Genomic DNA, 24405 nt, shown 5'->3' with positions numbered 1-24405 from the left:
CAATGTTGGAGGGTGTTAAGGGTTCAATGTTGAGAGAAGAATCCATAAAAAACCACAGATCCAGGCGTGTGCACTTTAGACGGCATTTTAATGAACACATGTGTGAGTTCAACAACCCAATCAGTGTTGAACTGTCTTTCTCATATTCAGACAACTGTTTTATGGGGTTAAGATAGTACAGCCCCCTTTTCTGTTACTAGGCAGAAATACGTCACACCAAAACCACAATGACTTTTAACATAGAACATCATCTTCGTGTCGACGGCTGATGCTTCCTGTCTCCATCCTCGCTGTCGCTTATCTCCTAGGACATCAGGTCCTGGAACAGACTAACACGTACACCTCGACTTTGCAGCCATAGCAAAACGTATTTCAACTCTTGCCTACTAAATGAGTCTCTCTAATTTGTGTGTGCGTGCACGTGCAGGGGCGCGTGCATGCTGTGTACTGCGTACGTGTCTGGATGTGTATGTCTCGCCCTTAAATGCTCTCTTTGCTTTCAGTTTCACTTCTGCACCAGCCTGCAACTTCAAAGACATCTAACTTCCTGTCCCTGCAGTCTACACAGAAACACTGAGATCATAGCAGCATTAGAAAAGCATTTAAAATTATATATTATATATTCAACTCAACATTTCGACGTGGTTATAACTGGACTTGTAATAAAGACTGATATAATACCAATATATTTGAACATCTGAATGCATCTGTGAAAGCAACATCACTATTAACATGAAATGGTAATGATGATTATAAAAATAGCAGCAAATAATAGCAGTAAAATATTTCTATTCCTCTCAAGGGACATTCATTTCTTTGCCATGTAGTCTTGCAGAAAATCCCAGAAGAATTGGGAAACCAACAGATAAAACACTGAGTCCAGCTTCTTCCTGTTTCTTTGAATCATCTCTAAGTGCTCCTGGTTGACCTGCAGATAAGAAACAGGTGTGAGGTGTCAGATAGGTAATCAGTACAGAACAGAACAGGTTCACATAATTGGTGCAGACATATTGGCCAGACCAAACTACTGATTTTCATATTATATATAAACAGGACTGGTCTCCAGGAGCACCGGAACCTTTCCTGGTAATCTGAGGATGATATGGATCATTAAACCTGAGTCTGTTAGCAGTTTATAGACTCTCCACAAGCACAACTCTTTCATTGGCCTCTTGCTGATTAATTTGCAGTGAATTCTCTTCGTTGTGATATGTTGGATATTGTGACAGTCCTGCAGCAGGAAGGGCAAGAACACAGAGGCTTGGGATGTTGAACTGACCTGAATAATTGTCCCAGTTCACCCGAGCATTCATTGCTGCTTACCAGATGTTTACTTCAAGACAAACTGGTTGTCATCTTCTTCACTAGGATGAGCTGGGATGATGTTCCTGTTTTTTAGGCATCAGAAGAGTAATAACAAGAACAATTAATCCGACTACAGAAAATCCCAGAGATATCAGCAGTCCATTCTGTCTGACACTGAATCCAGCCTCTTCCTTCTTCCCTCCATCTCCGAATCTTTCTGTCTGACCTGCAGGTGAGAAACAGGTGTGAGGTATCAGCTGTCAGGTAGGTGATGAGTGAAGAACAGAACAGAATCCATTTCCTCTTCAAACTCCTGTCAGACATTATCTGCCAGACATTTACTCTGATCACAGCTCTACTTACTCACCTAGTAGTCTAACCTTCAGCCTGATTTCATGCTTGATCTCAGAGGTTTCTTGCCTACTGTCTCCTGTGTCTTCCACGACGATACAACACTCGTAGGTTCCAGTGTCATTAATGGTGGTGTTGCTCAGGATGATGGACATATCCATATTTTTCATCTGTGGATCTCTCAGCTTCACTCGATCCTTAAAAATCGGATCCTGGAAGTTTTTATGTGGGAGATCATCTCGGTAGAAGAAGACGTATCCATCTGATAGCAGATCAGGTCTTTTCCACGCCAGCAGGATGAGTTTGCCATTTTCTGGACCCTGACACTCCAGCTCAACATTCCTGTAAGGCTCCACATCTATCTTTTGTAGACCTGAACAAAAGATCAGATTATGTTAAGTTATTTGTGATTTACACTTTTTTCTAGTCAAAAGCAAATCAGACCAAGCATGAGCTCATGAGGAAAATCCACAATATTGTATTGTGGTGTGAAAAAGTAAGTACACAGTTACTGCCTTCATGGTAATTCTGGGGATGCATGTAAGCACCAATCATGTGCTGTTAGTTAAATGGACTTCATTAACCAATAGACTTTGGCAGTTTGCTGTTTTTTGGGGTGTCTGCTAACACAATGTCACAATCTTCCTCAGCAAATTCACCCAAAGTTCACACAATGCAAATAGGAGTGATAAACTTTGTCCACAATTATGTGAGTGACTGATGACTTCATACAGAAAAGGATAACTTAACTTATTGCAGCTAAAGGCAGTTCGCCAAACTACTGAAACATTTTATATGACTGCAAAAAGGCCTGTGAAAACTCAATTTTTACACATTTTTAAACCTGCACAGTTTGAAACTGCACATTTTAACCCTCATTTCTCCAAGACTTTAGTCTGTATCAGATCTTCTTTGCAATCTGCTACACAGAGAGACTTTCTACAAGAATGAAGCACACAGGACTGATATCATCCTTGTACCCTGCTGATAACCTGCCATAGCAACTATCAGTAAGTATTTATCTTTCTCTTTATTGTTTAAGTTAAGAAATAATATCATTGTTTTATTTGCGATAAAGGGCTATTTAATCAGCCTGATACCAGCTACCTCAAAATACCTTCTTAACCTCAGTTAATTCACATAGTAATGCTTAATGCTACTTTAATGTTTCTACACTTTCCTTTGAAACTGCCATCGACTCAAAGACTACTCGGGATGATTTTCAGTTATAACTATATTAGCTTATGTAACATCATTGGAGAGGGACTTGCTATTGTTTCACTTTCTCTGGCAGTTTCTGAACTGAAGCGGAGTCAGTTTCCTTTTTAAAATTTAATAGATTTAGTGTCACATGTGCCACTGGCTCACTGCCTGTCCAGCTGCTGAACCATGTTAGCTGTGCTCTGCTCATCTCTCTTTTAAAATGACTTTGTTTTCTTGTTTACCACAAATCGTTCAGGCAATTCAGTGACATTAACCACTTTAAACTTTGAACTGCAAAGAAAATCATTCCCAGGCTTGTTATCACCCATCCAGCCATTGGCAGGAATTTGAAGAGGAAAAACAACACAAGCAACATGCTGACTCATCTATGCATGTTAGAGCAGGTTAAAGGTTTGAGTGTTTGGCTGTCGACTCTATCACATAGTAGAAAGTGTACTCAGCTTTTCTTTTTTCTTTTCTTTTTTGTGATTTGAACAACACACAAAAAAATCAATTGTACGAAATAATATTTACAAACCAAATGTCATTTACACACATGGACACAGTTCCAAACATCACCCACTTGTCATACTGATGTTTTTGTTGGTTAAACAGAGACTTTTAAATAAATCTTTGTTCACTCACCTGCAGACTGCAGTGTGTTACAATGCAAAATCATAAACAAAAACACGACAGAATTCCTCTCACACACTCTAAAGAGTGTCTGTAGTCTGAACGAAACAAAGTTTTAGTGAACAGCTCTGAGAATATGGGAGGAGGAAAGAAGGGCGAGAGTAAGTCTTGTAATTCAAGAAAATTCTGCTTAGAAAAAAAGGGGGAAAGAGATATCTATGAAAGCTACGTGTAATTGCACCTAAACAGAAGAGCAAAAGCAGGAAGGAAGAGGGCTTTGCTATTTAAGTACCACAAAAAATAAGACCAAGAATGGCTTATGAGGAGACTCTACAGTATAACCTGGTGTTGGGGTTCCTCTTTTCTGTGCGATGCTAATCGCTGCACAGAAACACCAGCTTGAGTCCTGTGAAAAACTAAATCCACCCTTAATGCTTCCAAAGTAAACTAAGTGTCACTGCAGGGCGCGCCAGTGTGTTTAAGGAACGGATCCAAATATAGACCATATAATATAGTAAACAGGAACAAACTCATAACTAAGAATTAAAAGAATAAACTAGACTTAAAACTCAAGGCAACCTGATAACAATACAAGAACTTAACATCTTTTCAACAAATAACTCAAAATGCTGGGTCACAGATCCCAGCCCCTGACACTAACGGTGTGTTCACACCGAACGCGATAGAGGCGGCCAGAGCGTCAGGTTTACATGTAAAGTCAATGGAAAAGCGCGATGACACGCGATTGCGTGTCCGGCGAAAATTTGGAAGCAGATTTGCGTTGCGAAAACGCCAAAACTCGTGAAACGCGCATCAAAATATGCAATTTTGAGGTGCAGTGGATTTTTCTTGGACATGTGTTGAGGTGCGAATGTGCACGCGTCAAATTAGGGGCGTTTGGGGGATTTTCGCTCGCGTCTATCGCGTTCAGTGTGAACACACCGTAAGAGGGTGAGAGGCAGCCAAATAAGATCCCAGTCTCTGTTTAATATGTTAAATATTAAAGTTCAGGAAATGAATTCAAGTCACTGCTCCTAAAGTTGGATCTACAAACAGATGTATCATGGGATTCACTTAATTTTCACAGACCTTCAAAGATGTCTGGAAGGTTTTTACAGTTTCATATCTCACATTTCATCCCTGAGTTTGTACCTCATTTTCTTGCTCACTGTCTTTTACAAAGACACCCTCTACACAAATGAAGCATGCAGATGTTAGCCTCGTAACCTGCTTCTAGCCTTAAAGTGTTTTCAGCCTGTTGGGTGTTGAAGCACGTCAAAGGTCAAACGAGATCACCACACCACAATAACTATGATAATAATTATGGTATTTTGGTTGAGAAGGATGAATAGCAGTATGTAGCAACACATTTATTGTGTGTGCAATGAAAGGAAATGTGAAAGACATTTTCCGTTGTTCCTTTGATGTTATCATGTAAGTAACAACATCCAGGCTGTTCAGCTTTCAATGCTTTGTCACTTTGGTATTTTAATGTCTTATTTCATCAGTCTGAAACTTCCTCCTGCTCATGTTCAGTTCAACCAGTCTGTTCAGACAATATTAGAGCAATAAAATAAAAGATTTTACACAGAGATATCATTGCTAGAGAAACAGTCAGTGGAATAAAAATGAAACAAATAACATACTGATCCCTCAACACAAGTTAGACCAACTTAAACATTTAAGTATCAGATAATCAAAACAGTTGTTGATTTTTTTACACTGTTTTCTGCCCTTTCAACCCTGGAAGAACTGATTCAAAATACACTGATATTCAACTAAAACTTTAAAAGTTCAGCAATGCAAAATTGAAATACCATAGATGAAGCAAGCTGCACTTACACAAACAAACATAAAACACATTCGATGCTCAGTTTCACTCACATGTAACGTCACAAATCCCAAACAAAACAAGAGGGACTTCAAGAGAATCCATCCATGACAAATGGAGAGTTCGTGGCATGACTGTAGTCTGAACTGAACAGAGAGGTTTCATCAACAGCTTTGTCTGTGGGTGGAGGAAGGAGGAGGAGGAATTCTGCTGTCGTAGAGGAAGAAGCTTTGACTGCAGTTGTATGATATTAATCTAAGTGGACATGTGTTATAAAGAGTATGGGTTGAGACTAGCATTACATAACAGCAAAAGAGGGAGACTCTGTTACTTTAACTCTGTTTTTGAGTTGGTGGTGGTCAGAGGGCCCGGTGGCACCAGTGTCCGGCAGCCTCGCCTCTGTCAGTGCGCCCCAGGGCAGCTGTGACTACAATGTAGCTTCCCATCACCAGTGTGTGAATGTGTGCGTGAATGGGTGGATGACTGAATGTAGTGTAAAGCGCTTTGGGGTCCTTAGGGACTGAGTAATGCGCTATACAAATACAGGCCATTTATCATTTGCCATTTAAAGAAGAGACTGATTATAAAATATATAGCTGATGAATTTTGTTGATGTCTTGAAGACTTCAGAGTCATTTAGCCTCAACTCTGAAACATCTCTGAGAAAGGATTGTGGGAAACACTGAAGAGACATGACTGAGGAAGCTGGTTCTGTTCTGTATCCAGAGTGCAAAGTGCTGCAATCTGCTGCACAGCTTCCAACCACAAAACCATCATGGCGACTCAGTATTTCTCTGCTGTCTGACAGGGACAGGCCTAAAGTGTGATTTAGAGTCAAATGCATTTAATTTTCCCTTCTTATTCACACAATGAATTTTTTGCAGTTATCTTTTCCTAAATACTTACAGAGCAGATTGCTGATTTGTAGCCTGAGCTGAAAATCTTGTTCACTCACCTGCAGATTGGAAAATCACATCCAAAAACGTGACTTTAAGAGCATTTATCTCTGGAGAGAAGACTGTCTGCAGTCTGAACCAAACAGAGAAGTTTTTTGCAAATAGCTCTGAGAAGATGGGAATTTAAAGCACTTCTGCTAAGCAAGAGAGGAGGAACAGAAAGCAACAGAGATATCATAACTTTTGCACATCTTCCAGATTCATGAAATAGAAATAGAAATTCTTGATTATGTAAATACTGGAATAAACCTTTGCTTTGTCCTGTAGGCCTACCTGTTGCCTCGAACAGCCTCCACAGAACACAATAACACAATCTTCATTAGCACACAGACGACTCAGGATCTGATGGTGAATAATAACTTTCTACATTTTTTACTGGCCAGCTGTTCCACAAAGATCTCAGGTTCATATGGTGGAATAGTTTGTAATAATGCAGCTCCATCTGCATCTCAGTCCTCAGGATTTTGTCAATTTTCTTTCAGCCTCGGCTCACTGAACCGAGTTGTGATGCTGCTTCCGTAGTTGTGTGTAAAATTGCGTTTGCACATTTACCTCTTTGCAAATCTGCTCTTTAAAGGGTTCATCAACTCACATCACCAACTCTTGCATTATATTATTTTTATTTAATTCATTAATTTAGTTTTTCATTCAATTAACACAAGTTCATCAAAACACGTTTCTGTTGCACGCAAAGACCAGGCAGACAGCGTGGTACTGTGTACCTTTATTTTGAAAAGATTACATTAGCACATTACATGAATCACAGTCAGCCAAAAACGTTTTCTTCTGCCCTAAAAAGTGTTCCTTTAGTTATTTAATCATCAATAACAAAATCACAAGAAGAAGAAGGTGGTTTTATTTTTTAACAATGTTTATGAGAACAGTATAAAAACATATGTAACATGTGTAGACTTGTGTATCACAAAATTAGTTTTGCTCTCACATGACTTTATTCAGCTGAACACAGTAAATCTCATCTCTAGGTAGCTAACCTTAACATCGTCACCTCAACTGCTAAAGATAGCGTTTTTATACCTTCTGCTTGATGAAATTGATTTTCAGAGATTTTCAAGAGCTTGGAAAAAGTAAAAAACAACAACAACAACAAAAAACAACTGTACTTCTTTACGTTAGAGAAGATATAAAGTGGATAACTGGAAAGCAAACCTACACAGACATCAGGAGGGATGTTATAATTATGCATCGGTTTTCCCCCACTGCACTGTTTAAACACAGTGAAACGTTTCTCCTGTGATAACAATGCATCCACATTGACATTAAAGACATGAATGGAAGAGCTTGTGAGTTTTGAGAGGTGATAAGATAAAGTACTTTATAGTGAGCACTAAAGTACTGTGATACCTTTCTTTCTTTTCATTCTTAAACCACAGCTTTCACACTTAGTTCAAAATATTCAGAAATCTGTTTTCAGTTCCAATGAAACGATTCTTTAACACGATTCAGTCAGCTAAATCTATTAAGTAATGTTATAGATCTACTGATGTACAGAGATGGGCAGTAACGCGTTACTTGTAAAGCGTTACTGTAATCTGATTACTTTTTTCAAGTATCGAGTAATGTAAGGGATTACTATTGCAAAAACGGTAATTAGATTACCGTTACTTTCACGTAGGAACGCTGCGTTACTGCGTTATTAAAACCGTGATTTTTTGCGAGAACGTCTCATGACAGTGACGTAAGCGAGTGCGACGTTCGTGACAACAGCTGTGTGCAGATCATAATATATCGAGTGCGGGACAGAGTGTAGCATGCAGCGTTTAAAGCGTGGAAGTACTGACCTTATTTTGAGTTTGATTCCATAAAAAGTGACAAAAACATTAGTGTCCGTTGTGCGTGGGAAGAAAACTTCTTTTTATAGCGAAAAAACCCCTAAACTTCCAAGCAAGCACCGAGTGTACTACGATGTAATGTGAAATTCACAGAGAAACTCGCGGATTCTTCCACTGACCGCTGCAGCACACCTGCACCAGGGTAAACCTCCGCCTACCCCAGTCCTGCTTTACAGGTGAAACTAGAGCAACAGGACCGCTAGTCTTTGACTTTATTTATTTTCTGCTGTGTTTTACTTGCATCTATTTGAAAGAGTGAGTGTAAACACAAAAAAATATTTTATTTTATGTGCTGGAATGTGCAGAAAATAGGTTTAAATGTTAAACAAATTTCTTCCAGTCAGAGAATGTTGCATATAATTTAATTTTTGCTTGATGCATAAAGTTAAAAGATTAAAACTAATAAAACAAGTTTTAAAAAGAGACTTTTCCATTTGATTACATTTTGTATGATGAATTATGCAGAAAAAGTAGAATTGGGCTGAAAGATCTATCGCTTTATCACCTATTCAGGTTGTAAATCGTGTTTTTAAAAAGTAACTAAGTAACTAAGTAATTAATTACTTTTGAAAATAAGTAATCAGTAAAGTAACGGGATTACTTTTGGGGGGAAGTAATCAGTAATTAGTAACTGATTACTTTTTTCAAGTAACTTGACCAACACTGCCAGACAGGGCATCTGTAAAGTCTTGCAGGCGGTGTAATGCCTGGTTGACAGACTCCAGTACCTCAAGATCCTGCCAAGTAGGAATCAAGTGTCTTGATTTCTTGTCTGCTGAGATGACATCAGAAATGGACCGCTGCTGCTCCAGGACTCTCTCAATCATCTTCTGCCTGGAACCCCACCTGGTTGGGCATTCTGTGATGAGTGTGTGCTCTGGGAGGTTGAGCTTCTGCTGTGCTTTTTTCAGAGCCATCTTTGCTTTCCAGTTGTGGCAAAATTGTCCAACTAACTTTTTGCAAAGTCCAATGGCTCAGGCAATGCGTGCATCATCTTTGATAGAATTTTCTGGAGAAAGAAGAGGAAACAAAAAAACTGTCATGTTTAAAACCTTTTTTTTTTAAACTAATTGAAATTTATCACTAAAGTTGTATAAAAAAGGTTACATTATCTTTACCAATATCAATTTGATAATAATGTATAGGACATTTTCATTGCTAAAAAGATCTGCCTTGAATAAAACTTACCAATTGCAAGGTGCAGCCTGTGTCCAAAACACTGAAGTCTGACCCAGTTGTTTAGCTCCGTGGCTCTCACAACATTGGCACCGTTGTCTGTGGTGATGCACACTTGTCGGTCTTCTCTAAGATCCCAGCTGGCTAACACGTCTCGTACTACATGGGCTATATTTTCACTAGTGTGAGAGTCTGGAAAATACACAGTCTCTAGACACAGTGTTTTCAGTTCAAAGTCTTCAGTGAGGAAGTGCACTGTGAAGCTCATATATGGTTCCGTTGTACGACTTGACCATAGGTCTGTAGTGCTTGCGTAGTTTTTAGCTTGGCTCAGTTCAAACATGACGGTCTTGCGGCATGTTTTGTCCATTTGTGGAATGGCGACATGGGAAAAATAGTTTTGTGAGGGGATGCGGTGTCTCTGGTCCACTTTATGTATCAGACTGGTGAAGCCCTCTCTGCTAACTGTATTTATAGGCATCATGTCTTTAGCCAAAAAATGTATAATGGCCTCTGTTATTTCTTTGTACCGCTTCGACGTTTTCTCATAAGGAGTTCCACTTGAAAAACTCTGATACAGAGACGACTGTTGGACTGCTGTGCTCTTTGTCTTAATTTTAATAACCTTTGTTTGGCTAGCCCTATCTTTCTGGAACTCTTCAAACAGTTCTCTGTGGTTGTATTGAAGATGATGGTGGAGATTAGTCGTGTTTCCTCTGGTGGTTGCCGCGAGTGTTCGGCAAGTTCGGCAGAGTACCTGTGTTTGGAGAACGTCGTCTTTATCAAATCCAAAGTACCTCCAAATAAGTGAGGTACTATTTCTCAAATAAGTGAGGTACTATTGTCAATTTATTTCAAGTTTACGCCCTTTTCCCGCTAGATTCTGAAGCTGCAGGTTTTATCTCTCTCCAAACAATATTAACTAAACCAGCAGCAAAAGAAGATCCAACCCTTCACATAAACATCGTCATGAATTCCCTCTTACTTTTGCTGTTTTGCTTCCACAACAATAAAATCACACTTCATGCACAACTCTCTCTCCCTCTCTCTCTCTCTCTATGTGTACTTCAAGAACAGTTTCCCGTCAAAAAAATCTGTTTTCTGCATTATTCGCTTGTTTATTATGCACAAGTCTATTGTTGTTTACAGCGCTGTCAGCCACTGTTTTTTTCTTTTACTTACTTCTGAAAAGAAAGTCTCATTTCTGCTGTTCAATAGGCTACTGAACAAATTCAAACTTTTTAAAATTATGCGAAATTTCAAAACGCTTAGCTGTGCCTCTAATAAAAGCTCTGTAACTTTGCTCTGCTTCACTTCAGCAGCATCAGCTAATGTTCATATATTGATTAATGGTTTTCTTTCGTTTTTGATGTACTGCAGAATATTTTTAGAAAATCCCAGGCCAGGAAAATCATTCATGTTTTTCTGTGTTTTATCCTCAGCTACTTTGACACAAAGGAATCTGCTCACACCTTTGATAAAGTCTTGCAAGTTATATAGCCATTCTGAAGAAATTATGATGGGACCCTAAAAAAATACTATGTAAAATAATGGATTTCTATACATTTTACATCAGATGAAAACGTTTGTTGTAAGATTCAGAGCGATAAACAAACAAGAGAGAAAAGCCGATCAGCTGATCACTGATCAGTTTCATGATTGAAGTAGAAACAGGAGAGAGAGGGGAGAGAATGAGAGAAGAAGAGGCAGCTGTGCAGCAAGGACACAGAATAACTCCAGCTTTGTGTCTTTCTCATTGTAGCTGAAATACGGGACAAACTGTGTTCCTTTTCACCTCAATACCAAACGCGCAATATTTTCTCTGTATACGAGACAATTCCGTTTTTTACGGGACGTTTGGAAACTCTAATAACTAACCTTATAAATAAGATAAAACAAGTTCAACATCAATAATATCATAGCACCCGCCCAGCAGTATAGAAACAAGTTATTGTAACTGACTGTAAAAAGTCAGCATAACAAAATAAACTCCACCTAAACTTGGTTTATATCTGACCCAGATAGACTGCAGGTCATAACTTCTTACCTAAAGTTCAGTTCACCGCCTCGAGTCTCTGCTCGTCCTGCCTTTGCCTCATCGACCTGCCAGCGTGTTGCATCTGCTGGCCTCCACCACTTGATAATGTTACTGAATCTGTAGAAGCTCCGCAATAGCCACCACCAAACAATTGAGTTATTTTTACACATCTCCCTTCATCTGGCCAATCCACCACCTTTTAGTGTTTATACCGTTACGGGAAAAAACGAAGAAAAAAACCCCATCGGCCCACTGGTCAAATGCGCGGTATGCCCAATGGCCACTCCAGCTATGCCTCCCGCTGGGACATGCCCGGAACACCTCACCCAGGAGGCATCCTTGTCAGATGCCCGAACAACCTCAACTGGCTCCTTTCGATGTGGAGGAGCAGCGGCTCAACTCTGAGCCCTTCCTGGATGGCCGAACTTCTCACCCTATCTCTAATAAAGAGGCCAGCCACTCTTCGGAGGAAGCTCATTTCTGCCGCTTGAATCCGTGATCTCTGTGTGCAATATTAAAATAATAAGAAGCGTAATTCATTTCAGCTTCATATAAACTGTATTCTGGAGGAAAAATAAGTGGGGCTCACCTCAAAACACAGCTTGAGGACTGACTGGAGACTTTTAGGGCAGTCTCTTCAGTAAATCTAGCAGCTCCCCAAGATGACGTTTTCATCGAGGCCAAGGAAAAGAGTTTAGGAAAAGGAGACTGGCGCTACTTTTGAAATAACACTCCACGGGGTTACGTTGTGCAGCTGAGTCACGTGACCGCATAGCAACAAATCACAGCGGAGCCGGGTAAAAGGGGGCGGAGCAAAGTGTGTTTGCAGGAGAGGAGTCGAACAGAGAGAGCTGCTTTTTCATGAAACGGGATTAAAGTAGTAAACTTACAGGAACATATACCACTACCAACGTTTGGATCGATATCTGTATCGATCTGCACACCCTTGTCTCTTGGATCCTAGCTGAGATCAGCGTGAACCACGTGGGTCTCTGCTCCCTGATCTGTTTCTTCCAGCTTCATCACGGAGTTTCTCTCGGTTTGTGGGCTCGTCTAAAGGTAAGCATCGAGCTAACTTTAATGTGGGTTCAGTTTATGTTGAGTTTATCTCTGTTGAGAATAATAGATCGCTTGGTATACACTGGAGTTAGACAGACTGTAGAGTTTGTGATTGCTTGTGACATCATAATATGGCGGTTGCTAGGGGGAAAGAATACATAAAGAAAAATAGTCTTGGAATATGAACAAAAGGATGGGTGCAGGGCAGGAGAACAACCAACCCCACCCCCAGGTCATGAAGCCACAGGTACAAGCCTGGGGGAGCGCAACCCCCGGGTGAGAGTAGTGGAAGCTTGCTGAGAAGGGGGCCAAAGGGCTTTGGAGCGTGATGTCACAGGGGTGGGCGTGGAAAGGATTTTGGCCTGATGCGCCATTTTCCGGGGCAAAGCTCAAATATGGGCTCAAAATGTGGTCATAAATATTTTGTTCTTGTAAATCAGTTTTGTGCTTGTAAATCAGGATTTGTATGTGTAAAAACAATTTGTGTGTGTGTGACCTCTGTGTAGTGTCATCTCTGGTCTGCATTCACAACAAAAAGGCAATGGTTAGAATGCTCTCTTTTAATGTCTTGGGCAATCAGCACAAGATCTCGCGGGAATCCTCCATCATTCTGAGGATTACCCAGAATCCCTTGCCCTTTGTGAATGTTGCAGGGTGACTTTTACAACAGTAGGTGGCGCCAATGTCCCATTTAGCGGGATTTAACTTTGACCCTATTTAACTATGTTACATGTGTGTAAAAAAGATTTGTGTGTGGACTATGAAATACGGCAGTGGAGTAAAGACCCAGAGTACTTACCGCAACTGTTCTAGCCCGATATCTTCACTATCTTGTTAATCCTAACCCTCACGTTCGGATTTCGGAGTGTAACGTTGTTAAGCAGTGTGGATTTGTTTGATTCATTTCATAGGCAGGCTTCCCTACAGTTGTGCAAAAGAGTTAGCAAATCGTTACATAGCACGTATGTCTGCACAGTCACTCAATTCTATGTTTGTTTGCAATTTCTATAACCTCCAAGAGCCCCAACAATAATATTATTAAGCTATAAAGAGTGATATGAACATATATAGAACTTACCGGAGTGAAAATGTCTGGAGCACACCAACAGATATCTGGAGATGGAAGCGAACTGGATATCAAGCCGTCTCATGGCTGCTATCCAGGCTGGACGCCTTCGTTTTGTAAGGTCCACCATATAAGCTCCCTCATGATGCTTCCAGGTTGGGAAAGAATAAAAAGACAAACCCTTTTTAAGCTTATTCCACAGCCGACAACACAGCAAGTATGAACCATGGCTGTTGTGTGTGCCTTCACTCTTTTTTGCTTGCGCTTTGTTTGGACCCGGAAAATGGCGCATCAGGCCAAAATCCTTTCCACGCCCACCCCCGTGACATTACGTTCCAAAGCCCTATGGCGGTGACAACTCCTCCACAGTAGCAGGTAGGATTTTTCTTTTTTGAAGACGGCTACTTTTACCTTTCAATACGGATGGTCTGTTTATGTTTTGATCAAGAGCCTTTTTTTGGGCAGCTGAAGAAGAGAAGTCTATCTTATGGCCAACCTCTGGCTGTATCTTGGTCATACTACCCAGCAAAACCCAGTATGCAGGTTCATCTGTAACAGTCCTTGTGCCACAGATCCGCACAGTTGCTTCTACATTAAACAGAAGAGCAGTGACATGACTGCAGGTCTCCTCGACTCCGGCCACACAGGTGCAGTGGGCGGCTTCAATCTTCCCTGTGATGCTCACAGTGACCCATTTGTGTAAACCTTTGTTACATTTATCATAAATGTAACAAAGTGTTTAGAAAGGTAGCACATACATGTAATTTTTCATTTTTTTATGCACCCATCTATAGAACGCTGCATGTTATATTCTAAATCTGCCTGTTCTCTCCCAGAAACCTGCCTGCAAAAAATGAACCTAAAGTATGTAATGCAAGGATGTAATCACTTTTAAGTGAAGTGACAATAATGAATCACTTAATATGATAAGTGATGTGTAATTAGAATTATTCATAATAAATATGAAGAAATTATTGCAATTTCTTTAACCATAAAGAATAACTAAATCCTTCAGGACAAGGTCACATCAATGCACTGAACTCACTATGTTATCCCTGTAACAGCCTCCACATGTTCCCACTGTAATTTCCCCCCTCATGAATGAATTTATGATTCATTAATCTGAATGTTCGGGGGAAAATCAAACGCATTTCACTCGCAGTACTCAAGCTGACTTACCTTTGTTTGAATGACAACTTGTAGTGCTGGGCGATATGGAAAAAATATTTATCACGATATGAATTATTTTATATCACGATAACCATATATATCACGATATACCACCTGACCTGTGGTCATCTAGGAAGTACGCAGTCTATAAACAGCAAGTGCCGAGGGTGCAGTCTTTGTTCTGAGTTACTGTAAAGTATGTCGCAAATCCGGGTGCATGTACAGCAGCACCAGCTCGCAAACCACAAGATGGAGTTTCTTTGCGAAAAATATGATTTTTGTTATACTTTATTTTCTCTTGCATAAAGTTAAGAGCATGTATATTGAGAAGACAACACTAATATATTTGCCACAGGCTATTTAACCCTTTAAGACCTACCATAGAACCAAGTCCGCCAGAGCTTAACTTTCTGTTTTTACATGCTGTAGTGCCATTTGTGGGAGCATTTCAAGTTTCCATATATTAATACAACCGTTATAGCCCAAATTTTAATAATATGTATGCAGTAGGTCCATATAGAGCTGGGCGATAGAACGATAACGATATGTATTGCGAAATAACTTTTTCTCGATATAAAAATTTAACTATTGCGATAGGCCTCATCGTACTGGTACTGGTATCGGATAAAACCTAAACGATACCCATCCCTACATACAATCACCCTTTACCTTGTCTGGGTGGAGTAGATGAAATCTAACGAGGTGCTTCAGGTGGCAGAGTTTATACTGCTACCATTGAGTGTGAGCCGGACTTGTGGATCTGTAGAGGTCCATATATACAGGGTGTAGCATCCACTGGGTAAAGGCAGTGATGTGCAGGGGGGTCAGTGCGCTTTTTTCCTTTCAGGTTCTTGTGGCAACTGATGACTTTCTTGTTGTAGCTGCTTCTCAGGTTCCACATTGAAGTTTCATAGGTATTGTTGTCACTGAGGAGTTTAGTCATGTTTATTTGCTCTGCTTTTTTGTTATCAGGGATAAAATGCATATACTTTTTTGTGTCCCGGTTGAGCAACAGGAGAAGAGTCTGCTGGAGCAGCAGAGGAACAAGTTCACTCATTTGGACTCAGCTCAGCCACTATAGAGGAAAAAATGACTTCAACACAAAAGGTGAGAAAAATATCCCTGTTATTGAAACTGTGTGCTCAGCTGGTTGGTTTTTAAAAACATGTTAACAGCAGCTTTATCTTTTCCATCCCAGGCTCCTCCATATACACAGAATCTACATTCACAAACAAAAACACTCAGATGTTACAAAAAGATGCACACATTGAAACAACAATATCAAAAATTGAACTCACAATTTTTTATGAGTAAAATATTTTCTCCACATATCAATATTTCTTTAATATGTATTTTTCATTACGACTGTCATTGTAGCACATCATTGAAATGTGATGCTATCACCAGAAGGTGGTGGAAACACACCAACAATGTTTTTGTTGACATGTTTGATTCCACTGATGGAGGGAGTTTCAGTTTGTTCCACGACTGCATTTCACTCACTGCATCTGTTTGTATCTCTGTCACTGCAGGACCAACATGGAGCGAAAAGTCAGCGCTCTCAGGAGGCCGACAAACCTCACAGAAGAAAGGGAGAGAAAAGCTACAGCTGTGATGAGTGTGGGAAGGATTTTACCTGGACTGGACACTTAAAAAGACACCAACTCATCCACAGTGAACTTAAACCTTACAGCTGTGACTTGTGTGGAAAGTCTTTTGCCGAGGCTGGAGGCTTAAAGAAACACACACTCATCCACAGTGGATTTAAACCTTACAGCTGTGACTTGTGTGGAAAGTCTTTTACCCGGGCTGGAGGCTTAAAAAGACACCAACTCATCCACAGTGGATTTAAACCTTACAGCTGTGACTTGTGTGGAAAGCCTTTTACCCGGGCTGGAGACTTAAAAAGACACCAACTCATCCACAGTGGACTTAAACCTTACAACTGTGACTTGTGTGGAAAGTCTTTTACCGAGTCTGGGCACTTAAAGAAACACCAACTCATCCACAGTGGAATTAAATCGTACAGCTGTGACTTGTGTGGAAAGTCTTTTACCGAGGCTGGAGGCTTAAAGAAACACCAACTCATCCACAGTGGATTCAAACCTTACAGCTGTGACTTGTGTGGAAAGTCTTTTACCGAGTCTGGGCTCTTAAAAAGACACCAACTCATCCACAGTGGATTTAAACCTTACAACTGTGACTTGTGTGGAAAGTCTTTTACCCGGGCTGGAGGCTTAAAAAGACACCAACTCATCCACAGTGGACTTAAACCTTACAACTGTGACTTGTGTGGAAAGCCTTTTACCTGGGCTGGACACTTAAAAAGACACCAACTCATCCACAGTGGATTCAAGTCTTACAGCTGTGACTTGTGTGGAAAGTCTTTTACCCGGGCTGGACACTTAAAAAGACACCAACTCATCCACAGTGGACTTAAACCTTACAACTGTGACTTGTGTGGAAAGTCTTTTACCGAGGCTGGAGGCTTAAAGAAACACCAACTCATCCACAGTGGAATTAAATCGTACAGCTGTGACTTGTGTGGAAAGTCTTTTACCGAGGCTGGAGGCTTAAAGAAACACCAACTCATCCACAGTGGATTCAAACCTTACAGCTGTGACTTGTGTGGAAAGTCTTTTACCCGGGCTGGAGACTTAACAAGACACCAACTCATCCACAGTGGATTCAAACCTTACAGCTGTGACTTGTGTGGAAAGTCTTTTACCCAGGCTGGAGGCTTAAACGCACATCGGCTCATCCACAGTGGAGTTAAACCTTACAACTGTGACTTGTGTGGAAAGCCTTTTACCCAGGCTGGAGACTTAAAAAGACACCAACTCATCCACAGTGGATTCAAGTCTTACAGCTGTGACTTGTGTGGAAAGTCTTTTACCCGGGCTGGAGGCTTAAAAAGACACCAACTCATCCACAGTGGACTTAAACCTTACAACTGTGACTTGTGTGGAAAGTCTTTTACCGAGGCTGGAGGCTTAAAGAAACACCAACTCATCCACAGTGGAATTAAATCGTACAGCTGTGACTTGTGTGGAAAGTCTTTTACCGAGGCTGGAGGCTTAAAGAAACACCAACTCATCCACAGTGGACTTAAACCTTACAACTGTGACTTGTGTGGAAAGTCTTTTACCGAGTCTGGGCGTTTAAAGAAACACCAACTCATCCACAGTGGAATTAAATCGTACAGCTGTGACTTGTGTGGAAAGTCTTTTACCCGGGCTGGAGACTTAAAAAGACACCAACTCATCCACAGTGGATTCAAACTTTACAGCTGTGAATTGTGTGGAAAGTCTTTTACGTATCGTGAGAGCTTAAAAAAACACCAACTCATCCATGTGTAGTTACAGCACACTACTGTGACTTGTGTGGTAAAGCTTTTGCTCAAACTCGAAACTTACAGAAGCATCTAGTTACCCATTCTGGAATTAAGGCGTACAGCTGCAACCTTTGTGGAAAAAGGTTTCAGTGAAAAACAGTACCGAAATATTTACCTACGGATTCACACTGGAAATGATGTTTACTGCTGTGATCAGTGTGGGAAACTGTTTACAACAGATGCACAGTTACATTTGTAAGGTCTTTGAGGAGAGACCTTACAGAGTCGTTTTCGCCCAGTAAGCTGAGTGTTATAATGTAAACAGTAAAATGTAATTGGATGTTGGCAGAGATGCTCTTTACTTCAGGCGACATTCAGGATAAAAATAAAAAAGCAGAGCGACGCAGATGGATCCATTTCTCAACCCTGTCGTCACTGTGGGGGTGGGAAAGAGTTTCTCTTTGACCTTTGTGAAACAACCTCCAATCATCAACGGGACCTAAAACCACATCAACGTAGACACACTGGAGACAAAATGAACTACTGCAAAGAGTGTGGGAGAGGCTTCCACACACCAAGTTCCTTTCAAAATACATGAACTCTTCCACAGTGGGGTCAAAAAGCACATCTGTGACCAGTGTGGGTCATCCTTCACCACTAGACATGAGCTCAATGAAAAAGCATAAGCGAATCCACACAGGAGAGACACCATACAAGTGCAGACACTGTGACAAAAGCTTCTCACAATCAGGTCATCATAACAAACATGAACGTACACACATGGAAGGAAACTACAGCTGTGCCCAGTGTGACAAGAGCTTCAGGAATCTCAGTTCATACTCCGAACACAAACGATCCCACGCTGTAAATAAACTGTTTCACTGTTACCAATGTGCAGAAACATTCACTTCATTATCTGCTCTGTGCAAACATCAGCCTGATCATGCAGGACTGAAATCACTGGATCACAATGAAACTGAAGAGAGAGAAAGATCCTCTTGTGGTTTCAGGGTCAGACTTAAAAACCTTGAGATCAGGCTCCACAGAGTTCAGATGGAATCTCCTGTAAAGAGTGTCAGCTGATGTCACACTTGGATCTGATGAGGTAGCTCTGATTTCTGGAGCTGCAGTGAATAATCCTGAATGTTACATTTAGGAAGCTGCATGCATAGATATGTATATCAAGTTTATGTTTTTTCCTTTGAGGGATTTTAATTCTCTAAAATGTTATCCCTGTTGCATTTTAATCTGTGTTCCTTTAGGACACAGTAGTGTTTAGTAGTTGTACCTGTTACTGTATTATTAAAGTTCTTTGTTTTAGCTCTTTGTTTAACCAAACTGGTATTCTATCAAAAATCACATATGGATATGTAAATCATTTCTTTTACTTGAACTTTTTTAGCTTTTCCAAAATGAACTTATTTTTTATGTATTCATTGCATGTTTCACCTCAGTTAAATTTCAATTCTTCATTCATATTTAATATTTTTCTGTGGTAAAATCTTCTCTTGAACCCTTTTCTCCCAAAACTGCAAATAATTTCACAGCAGTTGCTCTTAAAACTTCCAAAATGAACTAAATCTGTCCCCCAGCTTTGAAACAAAACCTGCTGTGACTTTATGTCCAGAAAAACGAAACTCAAGCTAAACTGGTTTTGGGCTGTACTTCCATGTGATACCATTTTTTTTTTAACCAGAAGATGGAGCATTGAGGCTGTGTAACCTTAATTTAATTAGGCAAAGACCACAATCTTATTCACAGTGGCAGCAAAGAAATGATAAAAGTTAAAAACAGCAGCACACATCAGGACCATTTTAAAGATCACATGTGACTAATTTTAGTTAATTCAAATCCTATTAATCATGTATTTATGGCTCCTCCTTTCACTTTAGTGTATTTACTGTATCCTTGAAGTCCATGTTGTTTTTTTAATGAATTCATTTTGATCCACATGTTCTGCAGCTGTTTTCCTGTTGATCTGAAGTTTGTATTATGAAATCCGGATAATTTTAAAGCGTTAGTTATATTTAAGATAAGATAAGATAAGATGACCTTTATTAGTCCCACAGGTGGGAAATTTGTTTTGTTACAGCAAAAGTGCAAAGTTATGTAGCAGAAATTAGAAAACACTGGAATGCAATAAAATACAATAAGATAAAATAAAATACTATATACAATAGAATAAAATAGAAATACAAATACTATATACAACTGAGTAGGAAAATACAAAAACACAACTTCGTCAGCAGAATTGCACATATAGCAGTCTTATTGCACATGTGTGGGTTTGTGTGTTTGATCAGCTGCAAAAGTCTTTATTGTAGAGTCTGACAGCAGTGGGGAGGAAAGACCTGCGAAATCTCTCCATCCCACACCGTGGGTGCCGCAGTCTCCCACTGAAGGAGCTGCTCAGTGCTGTCCCAGTCTCATGCATGGGGTGGGAGATGTTGTCCAACAGGGATGACAGCTTAGCCGCCATTCTCCTGTCACTCACCACATCCACTGGGTCCAGAGGGCCTCCCAGAACAGAGCTGGCCCTTCGGATCAGCCTGTTCAGTCTCTTCCTGTCCCCAGCAGAGATGCTGCCTCCCCAGCAGACCACACCATAAAAGATGGCTGAGGCCACCACAGAGTCATAGAAGGTCTTCAGGAGTGGGCCCTCCACTCCAAACGACCTGAGTCTCCGCAGCAGGTACAGCCTGCTCTGCCCTTTCCTGTAGAGGGCGTCTGAGTTATGAGTCCAGTCCAGTTTGTTGTTCAAATGAACACCAAGGTACCTGTAGCTGTCCACAGCCTCGATGTCCATACCTTGGATGTTCAGTGGTTGCAGTGGAGGATGTTTGTGCCTGCGGAAGTCTACCACCAGCTCCTTGGTTTTACTGGCATTGATCTGGAGGTAGTTCAGCTGGCACCAGTCCACAAAGTCCTGGGTCAGTCCTCTGTACTCCTTGTCGTCCCCATCAGTGATGTGGCCGACTATTGCAGAGTCATCAGAGAACTTCTGCAGGAAGCACTGGGTGGAGTTGTGGGAGAAGTCTGCAGTGTAGATGGTGAAGAGGAACGGAGCCAGGACCGTTCCCTGTGGGGCCCCCGTACTGCAGACACAGGGCTGTGTGCTGAGCCCCCTCCTGTATTCTCTCTACACCCACGACTGCAGTCCAACCCACAACAACACTCTCATCATCAAGTTTGCTGATGACACCACGGTAGTCGGATTCATCTCAAAGGGAGACGAGGCAGAGTACAGAGAGGAAGTCCTGAAGTTGGCAGCATGGTGTTCAGAAAACAACCTGGCACTGAACACCAAGAAAACCAAAGAGCTCATTGTTGACTTCAGGAGACACAACACCGACTTGGCCCCCCTCTACATCAACGGGGAGTGTGTGGAGAGGGTCCACACTTTCCGGTTCCTTGGTGTCCTCATCTCTGCTGACATCTCCTGGATGGAAAACATCTCAGCGGTCATCAAGGTCATCCTGAGAGTCCTCAGGAAGTACAAGCTGAACTCCAACCTGCTGCTGACCTTCTATCGCTCGTCCATTGAGAGCCTGCTAACCTACTGCATCACGGTATGGTACGGCAGCTGCACCAAGGCAGATAGAGTGAGGCTTCAGAGTGCGGTCAAGACAGCACAAAAGATCATCGGCTGCCCTCTCCCCTCCCTGATGGACATTTATTCCTCCTGCTGCCTCAGCAGAGCAGCAAACATTATCAAGGACAGCTCCCACCCTGGCTTCAACATGTTCAGCCTGCTTCCCTCAGGGAAGCGCTACAGGTGCATCAGCACAAAAACACACAGACTCAAAAACAGTTTCTTCCCCAAAGCGATAACCACCCTGAACTCACACATGCACCGATAACACAGCCCCCCACTTCCCACTTCCTCTATGGACCACCACTGTGCAATACCAATTCTATGTGCAATAACTGTATATACATAACACTATTTATTACATATTACTTACGGCTTGTAAATTGTACATTTTATATATATATACACATCTTCTTCCATATGTTAATACTGTCCATATGTATATAGCGCTGCAGAACTGTACCCCCCCCCCCCAGCATGTTTACACTGAGTAGGAGATGCTCTGTATCTCATTGTAGAACTGTATAGTGACAATAAAGGCATTCTATTCTATTCTATTCTATTCTATGACCCTGTCCGACACACAGCCCTGAGTCCTCACATACTGTGGTCGGTCGGTGAGGTAGTCCAAAATCCAGGTAGTGAGGTGATGGTCCACTCCTGAGTTCTCCAGCTTGTCCTTCAGAACCGAGGGAAGAATAGTGTTGAAGGCACTGGAGAAATCAAAGAACATGATTCTCACAGTGCTCCCAGTGGTCTCCAGGTGAGCGAGGGAGCGATGTAGGAGGTGAATGACGGCATCATCCGCTCCAATGCCAGGCTGGTAGGCAAACTGAAGTGGGTCCAGTGATGAGCTCACAAGGCGCCAAAGCTGAGCCAGGACCAACCGCTCCAGGGTCTTCATCAGGTGGGATGTCAGAGCCACCGGCCTGTAACTGTTGAGGTCCTTGGGGCGTGAAGTCTTTGGCACTGGTACAACACAGAAGGTTTTCCAGAGCTGTGGGACTCTCCCCAGCCTCAGGCTCAGGTTGAAGAGGTGCTCCATCACCCCACACAGTTGGTCCGCGCAGAACCTGACGACCCTCGAGCTGATGCCATCTGGGCCCGCTGCCTTCTTGCCATTAATCCTCCTCAGTTCCCTCCGAACCTGGGTGGTTGAGAGAGACAGGCTGGGGCCTTGTGTTGAGTGTGTATTGGATGCTGTTGTTGGGGGCGGGGAGGAGTGAGCAGGGTGAATAGAGGAGGTGTGAAGTGTCAGAGGTGGAACAGCAGCAGTGGGGGTGGGTGAGTCTGCAACCGATGTTGGAGACTGCCTCATGGCTGAATCAAATCTGTTGAAGAAATGATTCAGTTCATTTGCCCACCTCACATCCCTCCCAGGCAGAGAGTTCTGATGTTTGTGGCCTGAGATGGTTCTGAGGCCTCTCCAGACTTCACCAACGTTGTTTTGCTGAAGCTGGTTCTCCATCTTCTGCTTGTAGCTGTCCTTCCCATTCCTTATTAGTCCCCTCAGCTCTCTCTGCACCCTTTTCAACTCCTCTTTGTCTCTGGATTTGAAGGCCCTCCTCTTCTGCTTGAGGACAGCTTTAATTTCTGGGGTAATCCAGGGTTTGTTGTTGGAGAAACACCGTACAGTCCTGGTAGGTACGGTGTTATCCACACAGAAATTAATAAAGTCAGTAATGCATTGAGGGGTCTGAAAAGTGCTTTTGCCATGATGTAATCTGTAATTTCCACGAAGTATCCTGATCAGTGTAATTTTCAATGATTGAACTGTAGTAGAGACGAGCAAACATATTGGTACATCTGAGAAGAGAGAACTTTTGTTATGAAAATGATTTTAATCTTTTACACATGATTGCATTTGAGCTTATTAAAGAGCTGTGGCCCCTGGTCAAGTGAAGGTCAGAAACTCTTGGCAGGCGTTAAGGATCAGCCAATACACGGTGAGGAGGACAGGAGCTCTGAAAGGAATGGCAACACACCTGCTTACATGACATACGCCTGGATTACTTATATTCTTTAGAGTTAAGATTTAAGTTTTTATCATTTATACCTTATATCTTTTTGAGTAAGTTTCCTTTATGGTTTGAGTGTGACATTTAGCCTAGAAATCACACAGAGTTCAGCTGTGTATGTGCACAGGCCTTATGTCTGGGTATGACAGAGGTGTGAGGTGAAGCTGGGGTGCAGACCAGGTCATGACACATACTTAGCATACACTGCAGACACACATACACACCATAACAGATCTATTTTGGTAGGGCAGAAGTGGAGATGTATTTTTGCTGCAATTGCAGAATTGTGCCGAAGTACTTAGAGGAAGTGCAACTGATGTCGAGACAAGAGACGTAATGTTCTTTAAACTATGTCAAAGTTCACGGAACATTTTGTGGTTCGAGTGACGTAAGCTGTACTTTGTCTATTTTTGTAAAAGAGGGGGGCTTTGTTATTGTACCCATATAAAACCTTTGTTTAATCATCATGAGTTCAGTTCGATTGCTGACTTTGCCCAGCTTCGGACTCCACGCGTGTAATGAATAAATCTTCGCTTTGATCACATCTTCCGGACCAGAGTTGTTATTTGCTTGTGAGCCCTCCGTACTCCTTTTCTCCAACTTTTGAACCTTAACATTTGGGGGCTCGTTCCAGTGGTTGGAGAGAGGAGAAGGCCAGGGAGGCGCTGGACAGGGTCCGAGGTGGTCAGGCGGACAGACGGAAATCAGTGGTGGAAGTGAGGGGACATTCGCCGGCGAATTAAAAAAGGTAAGACACTACCTGTTGAAGTGAATTTCCAAAAAGTGTCAGATTGAACACGACAAAATTAGAAAGTCTACTCAC

At 41.6% G+C, this 24405-nt stretch overlaps 2 protein-coding genes across 3 annotated transcripts; both read right to left on the bottom strand.

The window, feature by feature from the left end:
- Positions 1-235: 235 nt before the first annotated feature.
- Positions 236-5756, bottom strand: LOC109201443 (uncharacterized). 2 transcript variants are annotated; one of them, XM_019357108.2, is made up of 4 exons: positions 5377-5756; positions 1673-2029; positions 1324-1531; positions 236-928 (listed from the first exon to the last, which is right to left on the bottom strand). In XM_019357108.2, exons 1-3 carry the CDS (start codon positions 5486-5488, stop codon positions 1365-1367), a joined length of 636 nt encoding a protein of 211 aa, XP_019212653.1. In that variant the 5' UTR covers positions 5489-5756; the 3' UTR covers positions 236-928; positions 1324-1364. The 2 variants fall into 2 exon arrangements, with proteins under 2 accessions (XP_019212653.1, XP_019212654.1); XM_019357109.2 differs by lacking the exon at positions 5377-5756 and adding an exon at positions 3505-3620.
- A 3068-nt stretch (positions 5757-8824) lies between these two features.
- Positions 8825-10201, bottom strand: LOC112846121 (zinc finger BED domain-containing protein 1-like). Its single transcript, XM_025905381.1, has 2 exons — positions 9318-10201; positions 8825-9138 (listed from the first exon to the last, which is right to left on the bottom strand). The coding sequence occupies exons 1-2, from the start codon at positions 9787-9789 to the stop codon at positions 9104-9106; spliced, it is 507 nt and encodes a 168-aa protein (XP_025761166.1). The 5' UTR covers positions 9790-10201; the 3' UTR covers positions 8825-9103.
- Positions 10202-24405: the final 14204 nt, after the last annotated feature.

The sequence above is a fragment of the Oreochromis niloticus genome, linkage group LG3 (assembly GCF_001858045.2).
Source record: "Oreochromis niloticus isolate F11D_XX linkage group LG3, O_niloticus_UMD_NMBU, whole genome shotgun sequence".
NCBI lineage: Eukaryota > Metazoa > Chordata > Actinopteri > Cichliformes > Cichlidae > Oreochromis > Oreochromis niloticus.
The sequence above is the reverse complement of the archived record's forward strand: the minus strand, read 5'-3'. Positions and strand labels throughout refer to the sequence as shown.

Bases quoted from the DNA above. Each gene is read 5' to 3' on its own strand.
- LOC112846121 (XM_025905381.1), bottom strand. From the start codon at position 9,789: ATGATGCCTATAAATACAGTTAGCAGAGAGGGCTTCACCAGTCTGATA. The intron at 9,139-9,317 runs GTAAGTTTTATT...TTCTTTCTCCAG, and splicing joins CAGGCTGCACCTTGCAATTG to AAAATTCTATCAAAGATGAT.
- LOC109201443 (XM_019357108.2), bottom strand. From the start codon at position 5,488: ATGAAACCTCTCTGTTCAGTTCAGACTACAGTCATGCCACGAACTCTC. The intron at 2,030-5,376 runs GTGAGTGAAACT...TCTTTTGTTCAG, and splicing joins TGGGATTTGTGACGTTACAT to GTCTACAAAAGATAGATGTG. The intron at 1,532-1,672 runs GTGAGTAAGTAG...TCTCACCTGCAG, and splicing joins GCTGAAGGTTAGACTACTAG to GTCAGACAGAAAGATTCGGA.